The following is a 16,849-nucleotide window of genomic DNA, read 5'->3' as shown; positions in this document are numbered from 1 at the left end:
AGCATGTCTGCGCTGGTCCAGTCGACCGCCATCTTCCCCGGGAGGGGACACGCATCGAAGCCGTTTGGAAAGGGAGGGGGGATGAGTGTGTATCAGTGTATGTGTGTGTGTGTCCAGAGTTCAGCTGAGACGGTGTCCTTCGCCCTGCCAGGCTAAGTAAACAGTCTTCCAGCCAGCCAGCCAGGTGGCCTTTATAGGGGAGGAACAGTCTAAGCACCGTCTGTTATCAGGGTGTTTTTGTTCAGCTCCAGCCTTGAGATCACAGCTGGCGCCGAAGTGGTAGCTGCATGAAGTGATGGTGGTTTTTACTTTAGTGCGAACAACTCATGTGAATTTCAAAGCTGTTCTAACAGTCCGACACTGGTCTCTCAATCTCCTGTTGGAGAGCCGTGAGCTTCTCCATGATGTTATCAAACTTACGCTCCATGATGTTGTCATTCTGGGTGGCTGTAGCTCAGGAGGTAGAGCAGGTCACTTACTGATCTGAAGGTTGGAGGTTCGATCCCAAGCTCCTCCAGTCTGCATCCAAGTATCCTTGGGCAAGATACTAACCCCAAGTTGCTTTCCGATGCATCCATCGGAGTATGAATGTGTGTGAGTGTAGTTAGAAAGCACTCAGTATAGAGGTAGTGCTTGTGAGAATGGGTGTGAATGTGGCGTGTTGTATATGCTTTAAGTACTCCGGGAGAGTAGAAAAGCGCTATATAAGAATCAGTCCATTTACCATCAGTCCATTCTTGTGCTCAAAGAGCCGATTCTGAGAACTCACGACTGCAGTGAGCTTCTCCAAGGTGTAATCAAATTTTCGCTCAGAGGTCTTATTCTCAGTGTTCTTCTCCAAGATATAGAATAGAATAGAATAGAATAGCCTTTATTGTCATTGTACAGAGTACAACGAAATTGGAGTGCCACTCCCTTGGTGCAAGTTTCAATAATAAATATAAATGTAAAATATAAAAAGTACAAAAAAAACAATCGTAAGTACTCAAACAATAGTATGTACAATATATACAGGATAGCAGCATTAATATAATGACAGTATGAATAGCAGCATAATATAATGACAGTGACGGTATGGAATAGGTTCAATTGTTTTTGTGCTTATTTACTACGGTGATAGCTCTGGGAAAGAAGCTATCCCTGAATCTGTTTGTCCTGGTTTTATGTGACCTGTACCGTCGGCCTGACGGTAATAGTTCAAACAGTTGGTTGCTGGGGTGAGAGTGGTCCTTGATGATATTGCCAGCTCTGCTGAGGTACCGAGAGTTTGCAGTGACCTCCAGGCTGGGCAGAGAGCAGCCAGTGATCTTCTGGGCTGTGTTGATGACCCTCTGCAGTACTTTCCTGTCTGCAGCTGAGCACCCTGCATACCATGTTGTTATGCCGTACGTTAGGATGCTCTCTATGGTGGCTCTGTAAAATGTCACCAGCAGCCTCTCCTCCAGGTTGTTCCTCCTGAGCACTCTCAGAAAGTGGAGACGCTGCTGTTCCTTTTTAACCACCGCTGTAGTATTTGCAGTCCAGGAGAGGTCATCAGATATCTGCACGCCCAGAAACCTCATGGAGTGTACCCTCTCCACACAGCTCCCGTGAATGTAAAGTGGGGCCGGGTCTGCTCTGCCCTTCCTGAAGTCCGTGTTGCGCTCAATGAGCCCATTTTGAGAACTCACCACTCATCCCATCGATTCAATCCCAGCGGGCAGCCTTGTGGGGTTTTGAACAGCCGATTCCGCTTTCTTTATCTTCAATAAGCCAGGGCCAAGCCAGCTCCGATCAACAAGAACCCTGTTATCATGGTTCCAAATAGGTAGATATCTTCAGCGTCTTCGATCGACAGTCCCGCCAGGCACACAACCCTCCAGTTCTGCCACCTGTCCATCGTGTATCCGGCAGGGAAAGTACCTCCAGGACACTCAGGCTCACCCGAGCCCAGACTTCTCGTTGAGAAAAGGGTGTCAATTGCATTCAGGGGCCAGTTGATCAAATCCATAATTCCTCTTTAGGTTTTAGAGAACGACAGTGAGAGAGTGTTCCAGGGAAAAGTAATACAAAAAACACGAGACTAGACAAGGACACAAGAGGCTAAGCAGGGAAGATAAGGGAGAGGAGGAGAAAAGTGCGACCGCCTTCACCAATTCAGACGCCACCAACCTTCCAGTTAGTAGATGACCTGTTGTCCCACATCTACCATACTGGGCTGGCTGTCACTTCCAGTTAGTAGCACAGGTCAACTTCTAATTGGAAGGTTGGTAGTTCGATCACCATCCTCTAACTGAAGCATCAGAGAGCAACTTGGAATTAGTATCTAATCTAATTAGGCAAGCTGAAGAGGGCGGTGATCGAACTACCAACCTTCCAGTTAGTAGATGACCTGTGCTACTAACTGGAAATGACAGCCAGCCCAGTGTGGTAGAACAGTCCCCATCAACAATAACTGCTTCCTGAGAGTGGCTGTTTTCAGGTCATCAAGCCACTGATGTAATGACACTGAGTATTGAGGACCACCTGTGTGTCTGTGTGAAGGGGAGTGAAACAGCAGTGATGGCTGAGAATATCCATGGAAGACAAAAGGCTGCATTTAACTGCAAAACACAAGTTTGGCTTTCCAAGTAACTTAAGGGTTAACCCAGGGTTTTCTGTACTACTAAGGTGGTTTACTCCTTAACAGGGTAAGTCGTCATGGTAACTTGTGCTGTGAACCTATCTAGCTCTGAAGCAGGTTAAAATCCAGATCAACAATCAGTTCTCCAGAAAGTAGCATCACCTGTCCTGGAAAATCTGCCCGACCTCTGTACACACACAGTAGGAGGGTTTATTGTTTTTTTAATGGAGGTGTCTTTGTTTCCCTAATGAACGTCTGTAATAAATAATGTCGATGTTTAGACACAACTTCATTCTGCGACACCACGCCCAACATGTTGGCAGAACCTTCACTGTATATCAAAGTCATACATACATTATGTTTGAATTCTATTTTTATATTTAATATTTGCTCTCAAATCCAACACTGAGTGTGCAGCTGAGAGAATAAAAGCTGAAACCGTCAGATACAGGTTTCAGTTTAAAATCGGCTGGAAGTGCCACATTTACAGTTTGTTTTAAGCATATTATAGAATTACTGCTGGTTGAATGTGTTTTATATGTGCAGCTTGTTAAACTGTGCTTTGCTAAAAAACACTGAATGAATCACAAACTGTCACATTGTCACAAGAACACAGGACACATGTTACGATTACCTGTTCATTAGTTTAAAGCTTTCCAGTAAGCTTTAAACTGGATCCATTTAAAGATTAAAGTTGCAGAGCTCTAATGTTTAACCATCAGCTTAGGAATCAGCAGTGAGAGTGCACTCAATGTTAAAATGATCAACTGGATTTAAAATGATACCATTTTGTGTGCTGAATCACCACGTTAACAATGAATGATCGTGTCTTTTTTTACAACAGTGTTTCATTTTATTGACATGTTTTCTATGTTTCTTATAGATTTTAACACATTTCTAGTAAAGCTGTCACATGGATCATTTTCTGTGATCCATAAAGGCTGGTAATGTAAATGTGCATTTGAAGTGTTTTAAGTAGCAGGTCATTTCAAATGCAACATTTCTGTCAGCTGAACAAACATCAGCAAACACACAAACTGTGTGTGTGTGCAGTCTGTGACAGTGTGTTGCTAACTAAAGGTCCAGCTGCTGGATTCCCAGGGAGAGAAAAGAGTGTAACTTTAGTCAGAGATGGAGGAAGACAGATGAACAGGTTATAGTTAAAGGTAAGAGCTGCAGATTTAAAGGTTACATGTAATGTCCTCATTTTTATTCCCATATTAGATCTGTATATAATGTGTTTTGATAAGTTGTATATTTTCACATTGTGAAACTCCCTGCAAAACGAGCTAAGTATAGTAACTTTGTGTTATTCAAATGCTGATGTTGCATGGTAGTTTTGTGCAGGTTAAACAGGTTAGCTTGCTCACAGTCAGTGTTGGGTTACATTAAATGTAGCAAAGATTAATGTGGACTGGAGCTGCTGTCGCTTAGATTCATTCACTGAATTTCTACCAACTGTATAAAGACAGTGTACTGTTAGAGTAGGATAAGTCAGCAAAGATGGCTCAGTAAACATCTGCTTACATTTAGTTGAATTCAGTTGTCTAAATCCACAAAGAGCAGCAGGTCAGCTGACCTGTTCACTAATAATCACAACTGATGTAGAGTTACTGAATCCCACCTTAAACCCCGACTGTAAACGTTTTTCTGTTTAGATGTGGAGGCAAAGTCGCCCTCTACAATATAGGCAACAGTTTGGAATGATGTTTGGAAACTGTCTTTCACTGCCTGTGTCCTGCATCACTCGTTTAAGCTTAGTGCATTCATTAGAATTAGAAAGTAGATTTGTATTCTCCCGTTGTAGTCTAATGTAAAACTAGGTGTAGTTACCGTTGGTAGAATTGTCCTTCATGGAGCTACTCTTTACTTCCTTACTTTCAGTACATTTCACTTGTTTACTTATACTCGAGTAAAATTGATTTAATACTTCAACTTTTACTGCAGTATTTTTTTTAATTCAGGTATTTGCACTTCGGCCTATTTCAATAATGTCTGTACTTCTGACACTCTGTGCCTTCATAAATTAGACAGCAAAGCCTTGACAATCTCTCTGAGATTGCAACCAATCTGTCCAAGTGAGGCTATGACTATTTGCTGAAAGGTTACCTCCTGTCAGGGGATATTTGCTGTCTTTAAAAAATAATAATAAAATATCAATATTTGGGTTCCCCGTATTAATACAATATGCCTGCGAAAAATTTGGTGATGCTATGCTGTATCAATTTTTTCCTCCACCCCCTTTGAGTTTAGTGATGCAAGGCTTGGATGCAGTTGCTCAGCTGTGGAAAACTGCTCCATGAGCCCCTCTCCACCCTTTTTTTGATCTAATCTGAAGACCACCTGAAGTTTGGAGCTGACTGTGATTTTATGTGGCCTACCACTCCATGTCTGGGTTGCTGTTATTCCCAAGTACCACTAACTAGATCATTGAAAAGATCATTGGAGCCTCTGTTCCCTCCATCACAGACACTTATCGCACCCACTGCATCTGCAACGCCACCAGCATCGTGGACGACCCCACACACCCCTCACACACACTCATCATCCTGCTGCCTTCTGGCAAGAGATACCGCGGCATTCGGCCCTCACTGCCAGACTGCCAAACAGTTTCTTCCCTCACACTCCAGAACACTCAGTGACTGGACCAACACGCTGACACACACCTTCTTACACCAAGTGACTTTTTGCACAACACTCAGTCTTTTGTGCATTTCTATTGCACTGTTGTGTCTGTATCATTCTGTTGTGTCTTTGTTGTAGACCATGTAGCACCATGGTCTTGGAGGAATGCTGTCTCGTCTCACTGTGTACTGCACCACTACACGTGGTTGGAATGACAATAAAGCCACTTGACTAACAGCTGACTGCAGAACATTTAGTAGTCAGGATTTTTACTGATTTTTACTCGTGAACTCGAGGCTGGTCACGAACATGATCCTGTCGGACATCAGACTGGTCGACTTTGGCCACACAACAAAGGCAGCAGTGAAATTGTAAGAAGTGAAGCTGAACACCAAACAGGTGTTAACAGCATGGAAATCCCAACCCTCTATGCAGATTAGGGTTGTCACTATCTGATTATTACACAACAACAGTCGATCATAGTGATTTCTTTGATGCCTGACTTCAGCAGTGTCCTGTTCTGATTCCGCTCTCTTTGTGCTTCCCTTTTCTTGCAAAGAGATCTCCGATAGATTGTTTTACTGTTCTCTGTAAGGACTGCATGTGAGCTGTGAACTCACCGTTGTCGCTCTGTTGCTGCAGGCTGCCTGGAAATTGCCGAGGAGTTCCGCTCTCAGGAGATCGACGGGCAGGCCCTGCTGCTGCTGAAGGAGGACCACCTAATGGGAACCATGAACATCAAACTGGGGCCTGCACTCAAGATCTTTGCTCAGATCAGCATGCTCAAAGACTCATAGTTCATCTCATCCAATACATACCCAGCTCTCAATGGCAGCTCAGCTATTACTGCACTAACAGGACGTGCTCAGGATTCCCCATGTTAAATAGTTCTCGGCTGAATTCAGGTCCCAAGACAATTTTCATTGATGGATATTTTGTAACTGTCTCCTGACCTAATGGCCGTCAGCTCCAACGTTTACACTGAAAACTTCACTGTGCCCTGTGGTTGGGAGGGCTGCTGTGTTAGCTAGGCAGTGTAGAAAAAAGTTTGATTACGAATACATTTAGTTTTTTATAGTGTTTATTGTACCTTAAGTTTAGCATTTCATTTGTTCTGGAGGGTGACTGTGAAGATTTCAAACGTGTGCCTACTGTTTCAGTAAAATACACTTTATTCAAGCCTCTGCGTCCTGCATGGAGTCAGTTATTCCTGAATGCCTGTGATCCGGCTTTAGGACTGTCTCATCAAACTCTGCGTGGTTCTGTGTCTGGTTTGCACAGTATTTGAGCTATGGGAAAAATACATTTAAAAAAATCACAAGGAAGTTAACTATTCATTTATCCAGCTTAAATACAGGGCTCTGATTAATTGTGTTAAAGTTAGACATTAGACAGTTAACAAAGTAACTAAGCTTTGTCCAGACTCTGCACTCTATGGAAGGTATGGTTTTGTTTGTTTAGTAATCTTTGACTGAAACGGAGGTAAAGATGCAGAACAGCCCAGCTCAGAGCCAAGATGCAGCTGGGAATGTGTAAGAGTATACTCTGTCAGAGCATGTCATTGCTTCATACACAATAACATTTAAAGGTTTTCAGAAAGGTGAACTATGAAGCAAGTTCAGGATAGCCAGGTGTTCTTATTTAGATGGCCCAAATATTCGAGCAGCTACCACAGCAGTGGCTTCACTCACTTAAAATGGGGCTATTTGCCTGAACATTTGTTAAACACAGACTGGTGCTTTCTGATGCTCTCCAAAATTCAAGGAGGCCTGGAAATTGCCTGGAAGTGTGCAGAAACAACAACAATCCAATACACTTTCTGCAAAAAACAGAAATAAGAAACCCTCAAGAGGCTCTTCAGCGATGGTACTTAGACTTTTTTTGTTGTGCTTTTATTGCACTGAAGCCGTCGTAATGTTTTCTTGGTATTGATACACAGAACTACTACTAAAACTGGTCTGTGGAGGTTCATCTCCAGGACAAAACAGAAACTAAACAACATTGTGTATGCTGTGCAGAGCAGTGAGGAGTGCTCAGTCCGTTACATTGGAGAACCTAAACCATAAACACATGGCACAACATAGAAGAGCCATACTGACAGCACATGACTCAGCCGCACATCTGCACCCTAGGACAAAGGTCACTTTTCGAGGATGCTGATGTTCACATTCTGGACAGAAAAGACAGATGGTTTGATAGAGGAGTGAAAGAGGAGGCCAATTATGCATACTGTCATCTTTGAACATGAGCTTACAACTCATGGCTCAGAGAAGGTTGGGGACCACTGCCTTAGATGATTCTAGAATGTACTGCATATGTGTCAGCCTTTTAATTACTTAAAAGCTGCCTTGTGAAGGTGACATGCTTCATTGCTATATGACAACATTCGTCTAAATCAGTTGGAAGACCTACACTTTTCCATGTTTATGGAATAGTGTTTGTCTGCTTCCACTCTGCCAGACTAAAGATTTCATTGGTGGTGGATGCACAGACAATATCAACTGGTCACAGGATGCCTTCATCAGATGAGCAGCTTGTTCGTTGGATCAAAAACAAAAACAGGAACAATCAGTCTGCAGAAACATGATGATTACTTTTGCAAGAATTTGAATTTACAAACACACAGACTCAGGTTGAGGCTGACAGCAGGAGCACCTGTAAAGTTGATGGTGTCCGTTGATTCAGTCACATTTCAGTTCACCACTTGCATTCATTGTTTCTTTACAATGTGCTTCTCGTGTCCTCTGTCCTCTGATCATCTGCATGTGACCTCAAGCAAACCAAGGATGTGTCAAAAATTAAAATACAGCTGTGGTGGGCTGCATCAAAACAATTCATGATTTAGTTATAAAATTATGTCATTAATATTGTTAATAAAGGTTTACAGATATTACATTGGATTCAAGTTTCCGCCCTTCCTGGGACACTGAAGGACATTCAAAGAGTGGTCCTGATTCAGTCCCTTTCTGTGTCCCTACTGTCATTGTCCCGTTGGGAGATGAACCTTTGCACCAGTTGGAGGTCCAGATTGCTCTGGAGCAGGTTATCAACAAGCATGCACTGTACACGTTCATCTTTCCTTTGACCATTACTAGTCTCTCAGTTTCCAGTCTCCCCCCAAAGCCATCCCCACAACATGATGCTGCCACCGCATCACTGTGGGGATGGTACTGACCAGGTGATGAGCCGTGCCTGGTTCATCCAGACATCATGATTGGCATTCAAGCCAAACAGGTGAACCTTTGTTTCATCAGACTAAAGAATTTTATTTCTCGTGTAATGCATCATTTACTGAGGAGTGGCTTCGTCTGGCAGCTCTACCATACAGGGCTAATTGTTGCAGTGCTTCAGAAATGGATGTCTTGGAAGATGCTCCTCACTCCACAAAGCAGCACTGAAGCTCTGTTGAAGTGACCATCGGGTTCTTGGTCACCTCACTAACTACAGCCTCTCTACCCTGATTGCTCAGATTTGCCAGGCAGGAAGAGAACTGGAGGCCACTGTGCTCACTGGGACAGACAATTCCTTGTAACTGGACACAAAGGAATATATTCTAGCATCCACAGAACCTTCTTTTGTGGTCTTCCAGATCTTTTGGTGTTAGACCTGTTATGGGCTCCTGACCTGTCTCTTGCCCAGGGACAGTTGGAATAGGCTCCAGATTAAGTTTCACACTTTTTTTTTTTCTCGATGAAACTTGACCCTGAAGCTGATATAGGCTGCTTGGAAACCAGCCAAACCAGTTTATTCCTAATGTTGGTCCCGAGCCCAGGTAAATCAGGAGGGTTGCATTGGGAAGTGTAAAACCTTTGCCAAATTAGACATGTAGATAATCCTGGGTTAACAACGCTGCCAAATCGTTGTTCAGTAAATTATGTGCAGTTTGTTCACCTATTAGTTCTGTTTCATTCAGCCGACACTGGGTCCGATGGGTCCCAGATGAAAGAAGAGAGAAAAAATGAACACATTTCAATATTTTCTCACAATAATTCGTGATTTATTCTCCCCAGTGTAAGACAAAAAATCATTTGCTTTAAATTTACATGATCAGAAATCACCCTAGCTTCTTTCTTCATTATAAGGCACACACAACAGAAACTAAAAGCTTCACATCCTCTCGGCTACAACGTGTTCATGAACATACACTCACGTAAGAACCTCAGTTGAAAAATACAAAACATTTTTTGCAACTTGTTAAAAGTAGTAGAAATGTGTACACACATAAACTGAGTTTGCTTTGTTTTTAAAACCCTTTATTTGATACAAGTATTTTTGCAAATTCTGAAATCAATTCTAACCTTCGATTTATTTATTTTATTAAAGTTGTTATAAATAGTCAGTTGCAAATTGTTTTTGAAGTGCTTCAGTAAAGATAGAAAACAGCAGAGCTACAAGTTACTAATGATGTTGTCATGGCCTCTGACACTGAGCTCTGTGCAGACACTAGAATAAACTGTTGGCATTAAAATAGTTGTGCTGGTCTAATCTCATCTGTCTGATACATCATTTATCTGAATGATGATTTTTCCTCATGCACGAGTTCTGCAGGATTGTGTGTTGGGACCAGTACTTTCCATATTCTACATGCTTCCCTTAGAAATTATTATAATGAAAGTTATTATTAAATTATTAGAAACACGTACATTGCACATGATACCTAACAGCTTTTCTGATGAATAAATTGTCTACCATCATCCCCATTTGAACTTAAAAATGTCTGTTCGACAGCTTTTCAATAGAATGTCTTCTGTCTCATTACTGACAAACAAAACCTAAAGTGCCAGAATTATTTGAAAAATGCAAGAATCATGTAAACTCAGATAAACTGACTCAGCTGTAGCTTAAATCTTATCATTTACTTTTAAGAAGCTGGTACCAGAGGTTTGGTCAAACAGCCACAATCTCTGGTCATAAAAACTGAAATATAATATAACTGAAATATATATATATATATATATATATATATATATATATATATATAAATATAATCTTCATTTGAGTTTCCTTGTTGTTAGTCACAGTCACTTTAACCAACACTGACGATTAGTACTAAACTTTTGCTTTCACTTAGTTTTTGGATCACTGGATCATGCTTTGGGTTTATGAGCTCTATTTTCTGGGTTAATAAACTAAATTCCATTTTAACCAGTTAGTTTTACAGGAGCGCTCTGCAGCAGATGACGACTGTGACTTACAGGTCAGCACATCCATGTTAATACCCCCCCCCCCCAAGCTCAAGCAGGACCACATGTGTGTGCATCACACAGCTGCAGCATTCACTCAGTGTCCAAGGAGTCATGGCAGTTATCCTCATGTTTGCTGGTCACCTGGTGAAGTCAGAGGGAAAGGTTAAAACAGCTGGCTACCCCAACCCAACAACTCCACCCAGGAGAAAAACAGACATGCTGAGAGTGACAGGACCCCGACCAAAGCATAGGAACATATCACAGAGCAGCAGGGGGAAAAAAAGAGACAGAGACAAATCCACATATTTCTCATCATTTAATTAAGTGATTTGATATAAAACATCATTAAAACGCAGGGGGAAAGGAACAGCAGAAAGAGACCTGGCAAAGAAAGCACACGGTTCATGCTGATCTGAGAAACGTTTAACCTGCCTCTCTTGCAAATGTCCAATTTTGGTATTTTATGCTTCCAAATTGATGTGTGTTTGTTTGTTGTGCTGAAAACGTGAAGAAACGAGGAAGAAAGAAATGAGCAGACACCATCAGACAGCAAAGAAAGCTCTCCTGAAATACCGATAACACCTGACTGCAGAGCTAACACGTTAGCCTTTCATTTGTCTCCACTTAGGTTTGTCTACAAACCAATAAATAAAATGAGAGAATCTACATATTCCAGATCGATATGATACCGATTTGCAGATTTCACAGTTTAACATTTCCTTTCATTATCGGAGCGGTGCTAACGCTGGCTCGTGTTTTCTGTGACTGCCTGTTATTTGTTGTGTATTGTTAATGAACAGAGCGTTTCTGGGCCGATGGTTTACTCCAAAATGAACTGATGAACTTGTTTCAGTCAAACATTATACTGGGAGCATAAAACTGCTTTTCAAAATGAAAGCACTAACCTGTGGAGTACCTGTCACTGGTTTAAAAATCCTCAATGTTTGACACATATACCCTATAATTACTTTACATGAGCAATGCACTCTGGGTAAATGATGTAAACTGATGGCACTTCAGAGCAGTCTTTATCAACTGCCACTTAACAGGTTACACAAAGTATAAAACATGGCACAGTGTGCTACTTTTGGCTTTGATTTCAAGCTGAAAGGAATCAGGGGAAGTGACACTGGTCTCTTTCTTATTAGAAAGGATTGTGGAAGAAGACAATACCCACAACACTTACTGTGGTGTTCTTGGTACGAATCACCTAAAAGAGCAGACAAATGGCAGATAGAGTCCAAACACCCTTGAATAGTCTGAGAAACATGAAAAATAAGAAATGCTTTCCTGCTGGGTGGTAAACCAATCACAGCCGCAGTTCCTGTTCCTGAAAGCAAACTGGTACTCATCACGACCCTGATCACAGAGGCAGCAATAACTGCAGAGGTTTAGCCAAGTTCAATCAGCTGGTGTATAAAGTATAAGGTGATCATAAAATGATGACCACTCTTCCTCTCAGCAGGGCAGCAGTGGCTGCACTGACATTCTCGCCTTGCTTTAATGTCAGATATGTCTTCCAGCTCAGTTTGAACCATCTGTTGAATTACCCAGACTGCAATGCAACTTAAACAACAATGGCGGCTTGTTATTATTATATCAGGTCTTAATGTTAGTATAACAGGCTGTGCACACATTCAGTCAAGGTGCCTTTTAAATGTGAATTCATGTGGGAGGCTGTTTGATTATTGCTGCTCCACATTTAAAACACATGATGTCCTGTCTAATGGACAACTCTCCAAGAGGACTGTTCAGTGTCATAGAACAATGAAACCATCATTTTCATTTCATTCAGAGATCGTTCATCACTACAGGAATGTGGGTAATAAACATGGCATGTTAAGCCAATTTTTAAAAGAAGGGATTATTTGGAAAAGGAGCTCCGAATTTTTGACATTGAAAAGTTGAGAAAGAATTGAGAAAACTGAGATCACATGGTTTCAATTTCAAACATTAAACCAATTTTACTAAATCCAGGTTTGATCAGCAAAATCACAGCACAGATATCTGTTTGTACATTTATTCATTTTTCCTATTCTTTTTAATTTCCCGACTTTTTGTTACTGTTTAACCTGACAGCAACCATAAAACTCATTATTGTAGGCGATTAAGACACCAGCCTGGATTGATGGGTAAGCTAGCAGGAGAAAAATAATGAAACAGTAGCCCCTTGTGCTCAAAATTTCACCATTGTAATCAACAATGTTTTACATTCCACAACGAACATGAAGTGCAAACAGATGTGCTAAGAGGACTGCAGACTAAATGATTTACTGCAACTCTGTAAGGACGCTACTCTTTGTTGCTACTCTGCTTTTAACTGAGATCTGACTTTGCCTTCAGCCTCTTAGAGTAAACATGTGCAGTGAAAATCTTTATCAAGTCATTCAACATGAAACAAAAACTGTAGAAAGAGCTGGAAAGGAGAGGTGTGTAATGTCATTATGCCAAAACGATCCATGTGAGTTTAGAAAACAGTTCATTGACAGAAAAGGTTAAAGTCAAAACTGAGAACCCATCCCACAGAGAGAGCACTGAGCCAGCGACACACACACACTCGAGCAGAGAACATCAGGGTTCAGTTCTGCTTCATCTCTGCTGTTTATACCTTGCTCCTGAAGAGAGGCTTAGCTCCGGGTCCACAGTACTCGTTGTATATGAGCTTGAACAGGAAAAGGTGGAAGAGAGTTATGAGCGAGGCCACGCTGAACCAGAAGAGGAAGGGCAGGCCTGGGTACCTGTTGGCCATGTGTTCCTCGTGAGCGAGGATGGCCTTGAGGTGCAGAGTGTGGCGGAGGTCCTGCAGATGCCGCAAGTCTGTGGAGATGTAGAGCAGCGGCGTGATGGGCTGCGTCACCATGACGGGGAAGGTGTGGCCTTTGATCTCTGAGGTTAACTCCACGGGCTCGTTGAGGCAGCCGGCCTCACAGGCATACAGCTTCACCGGCTTTTCCTGCGGCTTTACCGACACGTGGAGAAAAGGCTTTCCGTCCACATCCAACAGCACCGCCAAGTTGATGAGGTCCTGGTTGTAGTGAATGCCTCTCAATGCGTAGCTGTTGTGCAGCACGTCTGGGTCGGTCTGGAACTGAAGATGGTTCTCTGTGAACTGAAGGCCACCAAAGCTGAGCACCATGCCCTGCATGACTCCATGGGCCCCAGCAGCTACCAACACCTTGCAGCCTCTTTTGTGCAAAGTCAGAGTCCACAGCGTGACCAGCTGCAGGATCTGAGCAGTGCTGCTTACTCTCTCAGGCCACAGGTTTTCTGCATGCATGGTAGCGTGGCCGCTGAAGCAGTGGTCAGCGTAGTTGAGACTGGATTCGAGACTGGCGCGCTCCTCGCCATTTAGCCTTTGGTCCAGAAGCGGAGCCGCGGAGGAGGACAAGATGTAGTAGAGGGTGGTGTTCACAGTGCGGCTCGATGGCGTGTGGGAGTCGATGATCTTCCTCATTTCAATACCTGAATGGAAACAAAAAGCAGAGTTATAGCTTCACATGACTCCCTGGGCCCCTTCTGAATAACACAGCAGGTGAAAGTAGCTATTGAAAATACATTTAACTGTACACAGAGAGACACTATTGGCTGACAGGAAGCTTTAATAAATTAAAGACAGGGTCACTCACATCCTATTCCAGTGATAGCTGCTGATTCAGTTCATTTGTTAGTCTTGCTACTTCTGTGTTATTTTTGGTATTTTTGTAGATTCAACTAAAGAAATGGGAACAAATGTTGTGTTTTTGTGACTGCCAATAAAAAACTACAGACACTAAACTGGGTCTTTATAGGCAGACACAATAGTTACTAACTTAAAAAAAAAGCTTCACCTTTGGACGACTTGCAAATCACTGCACTGTTTTTATTTAGCTTTAAAGGAGGTTTGCTTACTCTCACGCTTGCATTATGGCTGTACAGTGACACCATCTGTGATCGCTTTTGGTGCAGCCAGCTACTGCTACTCCTCACCTGAAATGAAGAGCTCCCTCCAGGCTTCCTGGTGGTGTTTGACCAGGTCATCCTCACTGGTCCTCAGCAACTCTTCCAGCTCCTTTTTGGCTCCGTCTTTGAGGGCGCTGAAGGTCTCCTCCAGCATTGAGGACTCGATGGACTCTGAGGTCCACACCACACTCACAATGTTGTCTACGTGCTCTGACTTAGCCAAAACATGGATCCTGCTGCTTAGCTTTTTGGTGACCACCACGACCAGAACCATCCTATTTTTTTCCACCGGCACCCTGCCAGAGGAGAGGACTACCTCTCTGTCCTCCAGTTTCTCCACACTGGTGGAGAACTTGCTACCGAAAGAGGGATTTCCAAACGATAAATCCAGGTTAAGCGCCCTATCGGAGGGATTGTTGATATGGATTCGCTGCAGAAATACGTTAGGTCTGCTTCTATGAGCAATAAACTCCTCTCTAATAGTGACACAGTCTCGGGTTGACTGCAGGGTGGCTGGTGAGGCGCAGCGGACTGACAGGACCGATCCCTTCCGGAACCACAGCATGTTAGCCTCAGCCTCGGCCAGCGCCCCATCCAGGCTGACGGTGACTCTGGGAGAGTACTCAGTCTGGTGTACCGGAGCCGAGCCAGGCTGTGAGGATGAGGCTACCCAAAGTTTGTTAGACTCAATATCAATCAGAATATGGCCGTTTCCAGTTACAAAAGGCGTGTCTAGCCGTTCCTGAGGTGTGCTGTATATGCCTTCTCCTCGGTCTACCAGAGACCTCCACCTGTAGATCTCAGTCAAGAGACACTGGCCGGCCGCCCCTCCGGGCATGGCCGAGCCACCGAATAACCTCCATCTTCGCTCGGCTCCCAGGTACCAATAGAAAATGAGGAAGAGCAACAGTCCTATAAGGAGTCTTCTCGCCCAACTGCTTGATAACAAGCCTGGTAGCCCCTTCAGTCGTTGCTGTAGCCACATTTTACGATCAAAACCCGGCTGTGAGTCTGCTAAGGACAGCACCCAGAGGGCTCGGGGTGAACACGCGAGGATGTCTCACATGGAATTTCGCTCGTACTTTCTCCAGGAACGAAAGCTGACAAACAGGATTCAGGCTAAATGAGCTCGTTAGCTAGCACTGTGGACAAAAGCTGCACAAAATGTGCGGACGCTTCTCGCATTGTAAGCTTCTCTCGTATCCTCAGAAGTGAGACTTCAAGATCTCCGTTTGACTTCAACTAGAAAAAAAGCGAATAAATAATTAAAACAATTCTCTCCAGAAACAACTTTGCCATAGGCTGACACTTCTGGTTTGTCAAAAATATCGTAAAGCAAATCGGCAAAAAAAAAAAAAAGATCGGCAAACATAACAACCGGAACTGTCGCAAAAACCAGTAACTTTACGACAAACAGCGCTGGACAGGAAAACCCTGCGGAACTGATCATTCAACATCTCCGGCCAGAGCAAAGTGGAGTTACTGGTGCTTTATGCTTGCTGATGTTTGGGTACAACATGAATAACGACAGCTGCAGTCAGGGGAGAGGAGATCAGCGTTTACTTTCCATAACAGCGACTGTCTGTCTGAACTGACAGAGAGAACATGTCAGGTGGTCTCGACTAAGGAACACGAGTCTTCATTTTTATAAATATCATAAAATTATGATATTTCATACCTCAGCAATAATCATTTACCCAAAAAATAAAATGAAAATAGGGGAGATGGACTAGGTTGATGAACAGAATGTTTGAGATAGAAATTAAAGTGATGGAATAATTCATATTGGTCTGTTGTCATTTTTAGAAAAAAAAGTTGAATTTTTGGACAAAAATGTCATCTTTTTAGAAACTCTTTTGGTGACCTGTGTGTGTGTGTGTGTGTGTGTGTGTGTGTGTGTGTGTGTGTGTGTGTGTGTGTGTGTGTGTGTGAGAGAGAGAGAGAGAGACTAAATGTGTTGAACCATAAAAAGAAGGTTATTTTTGATTAAATCGGTGCTTTTGTAACAACAGAGGGCAGTGAAGATGGGGGGAGTTGGAGGCTGTGTGCTTCGTTGGCTTTGATTCGTTTCATTTGTGTTTGTTTAATCCAAACAAAGAAAATCAAAGTCAGACTTACACACACTCTACCTTAGCGTGAGACGGTCGTACCTGAGCAAGGATCCCCAAGTCACACAGCAGCCAGTGTGGGTAAAATGAGGATGTCTCTGACTCACAGTGCGACCCCAAAGCAATTTCAGAAAAGCAGGCTCTCACTTTGCTCTCCTCCAGAGAGTGGAGGAGGCCTGGGTTTAACCTGATCCATGTGAAACAGCTGTTTGTGGGGGGATATCCCACCCCCGCTCAACTCCAGCGACCCCGAGTGACTGGAAGTTATTGCTTGCCTGACTTTCACCAACTGGAAATATCCCCCCGACTGTAACCCCACGGCCACAACCGCGAACTCCTCCCAGACCGTCAATAAAGTCATTACAGTGAGTGTTACTTCAGCCACTGAA

At 43.1% G+C, this 16,849-nt stretch overlaps 2 protein-coding genes across 2 annotated transcripts in view; one reads left to right on the top strand and one right to left on the bottom strand.

The window, feature by feature from the left end:
- The window catches only part of phc2a (polyhomeotic homolog 2a (Drosophila)), a 27,242-nt gene extending 20,836 nt beyond the window's left edge, over positions 1–6,406 (top strand). The window contains exon 7 of the mRNA XM_026154578.2: positions 5,870–6,406. Coding sequence (XP_026010363.1) covers positions 5,870–6,024 — 155 coding nt within the window. The 3' untranslated portion in view covers positions 6,025–6,406. The remainder of the gene's footprint in view (positions 1–5,869) is intronic.
- Positions 6,407–9,202: 2,796 nt separating this feature from the next.
- Positions 9,203–16,137, bottom strand: kiaa2013 (KIAA2013 ortholog). The gene is made up of 3 exons (XM_026154645.2): positions 14,380–16,137; positions 13,022–13,875; positions 9,203–10,554 (listed from the first exon to the last, which is right to left on the bottom strand). The coding sequence occupies exons 1-3, from the start codon at positions 15,335–15,337 to the stop codon at positions 10,504–10,506; spliced, it is 1,863 nt and encodes a 620-aa protein (XP_026010430.1). The 5' UTR covers positions 15,338–16,137; the 3' UTR covers positions 9,203–10,503.
- Between the last annotated feature and the right edge of the window lie 712 nt (positions 16,138–16,849).

The sequence above is a fragment of the Astatotilapia calliptera genome, chromosome 20 (genome assembly GCF_964374335.1).
Source record: "Astatotilapia calliptera chromosome 20, fAstCal68.1, whole genome shotgun sequence".
Taxonomy (NCBI): Eukaryota; Metazoa; Chordata; class Actinopteri; order Cichliformes; family Cichlidae; genus Astatotilapia; species Astatotilapia calliptera.
The sequence above is the reverse complement of the archived record's forward strand: the minus strand, read 5'-3'. Positions and strand labels throughout refer to the sequence as shown.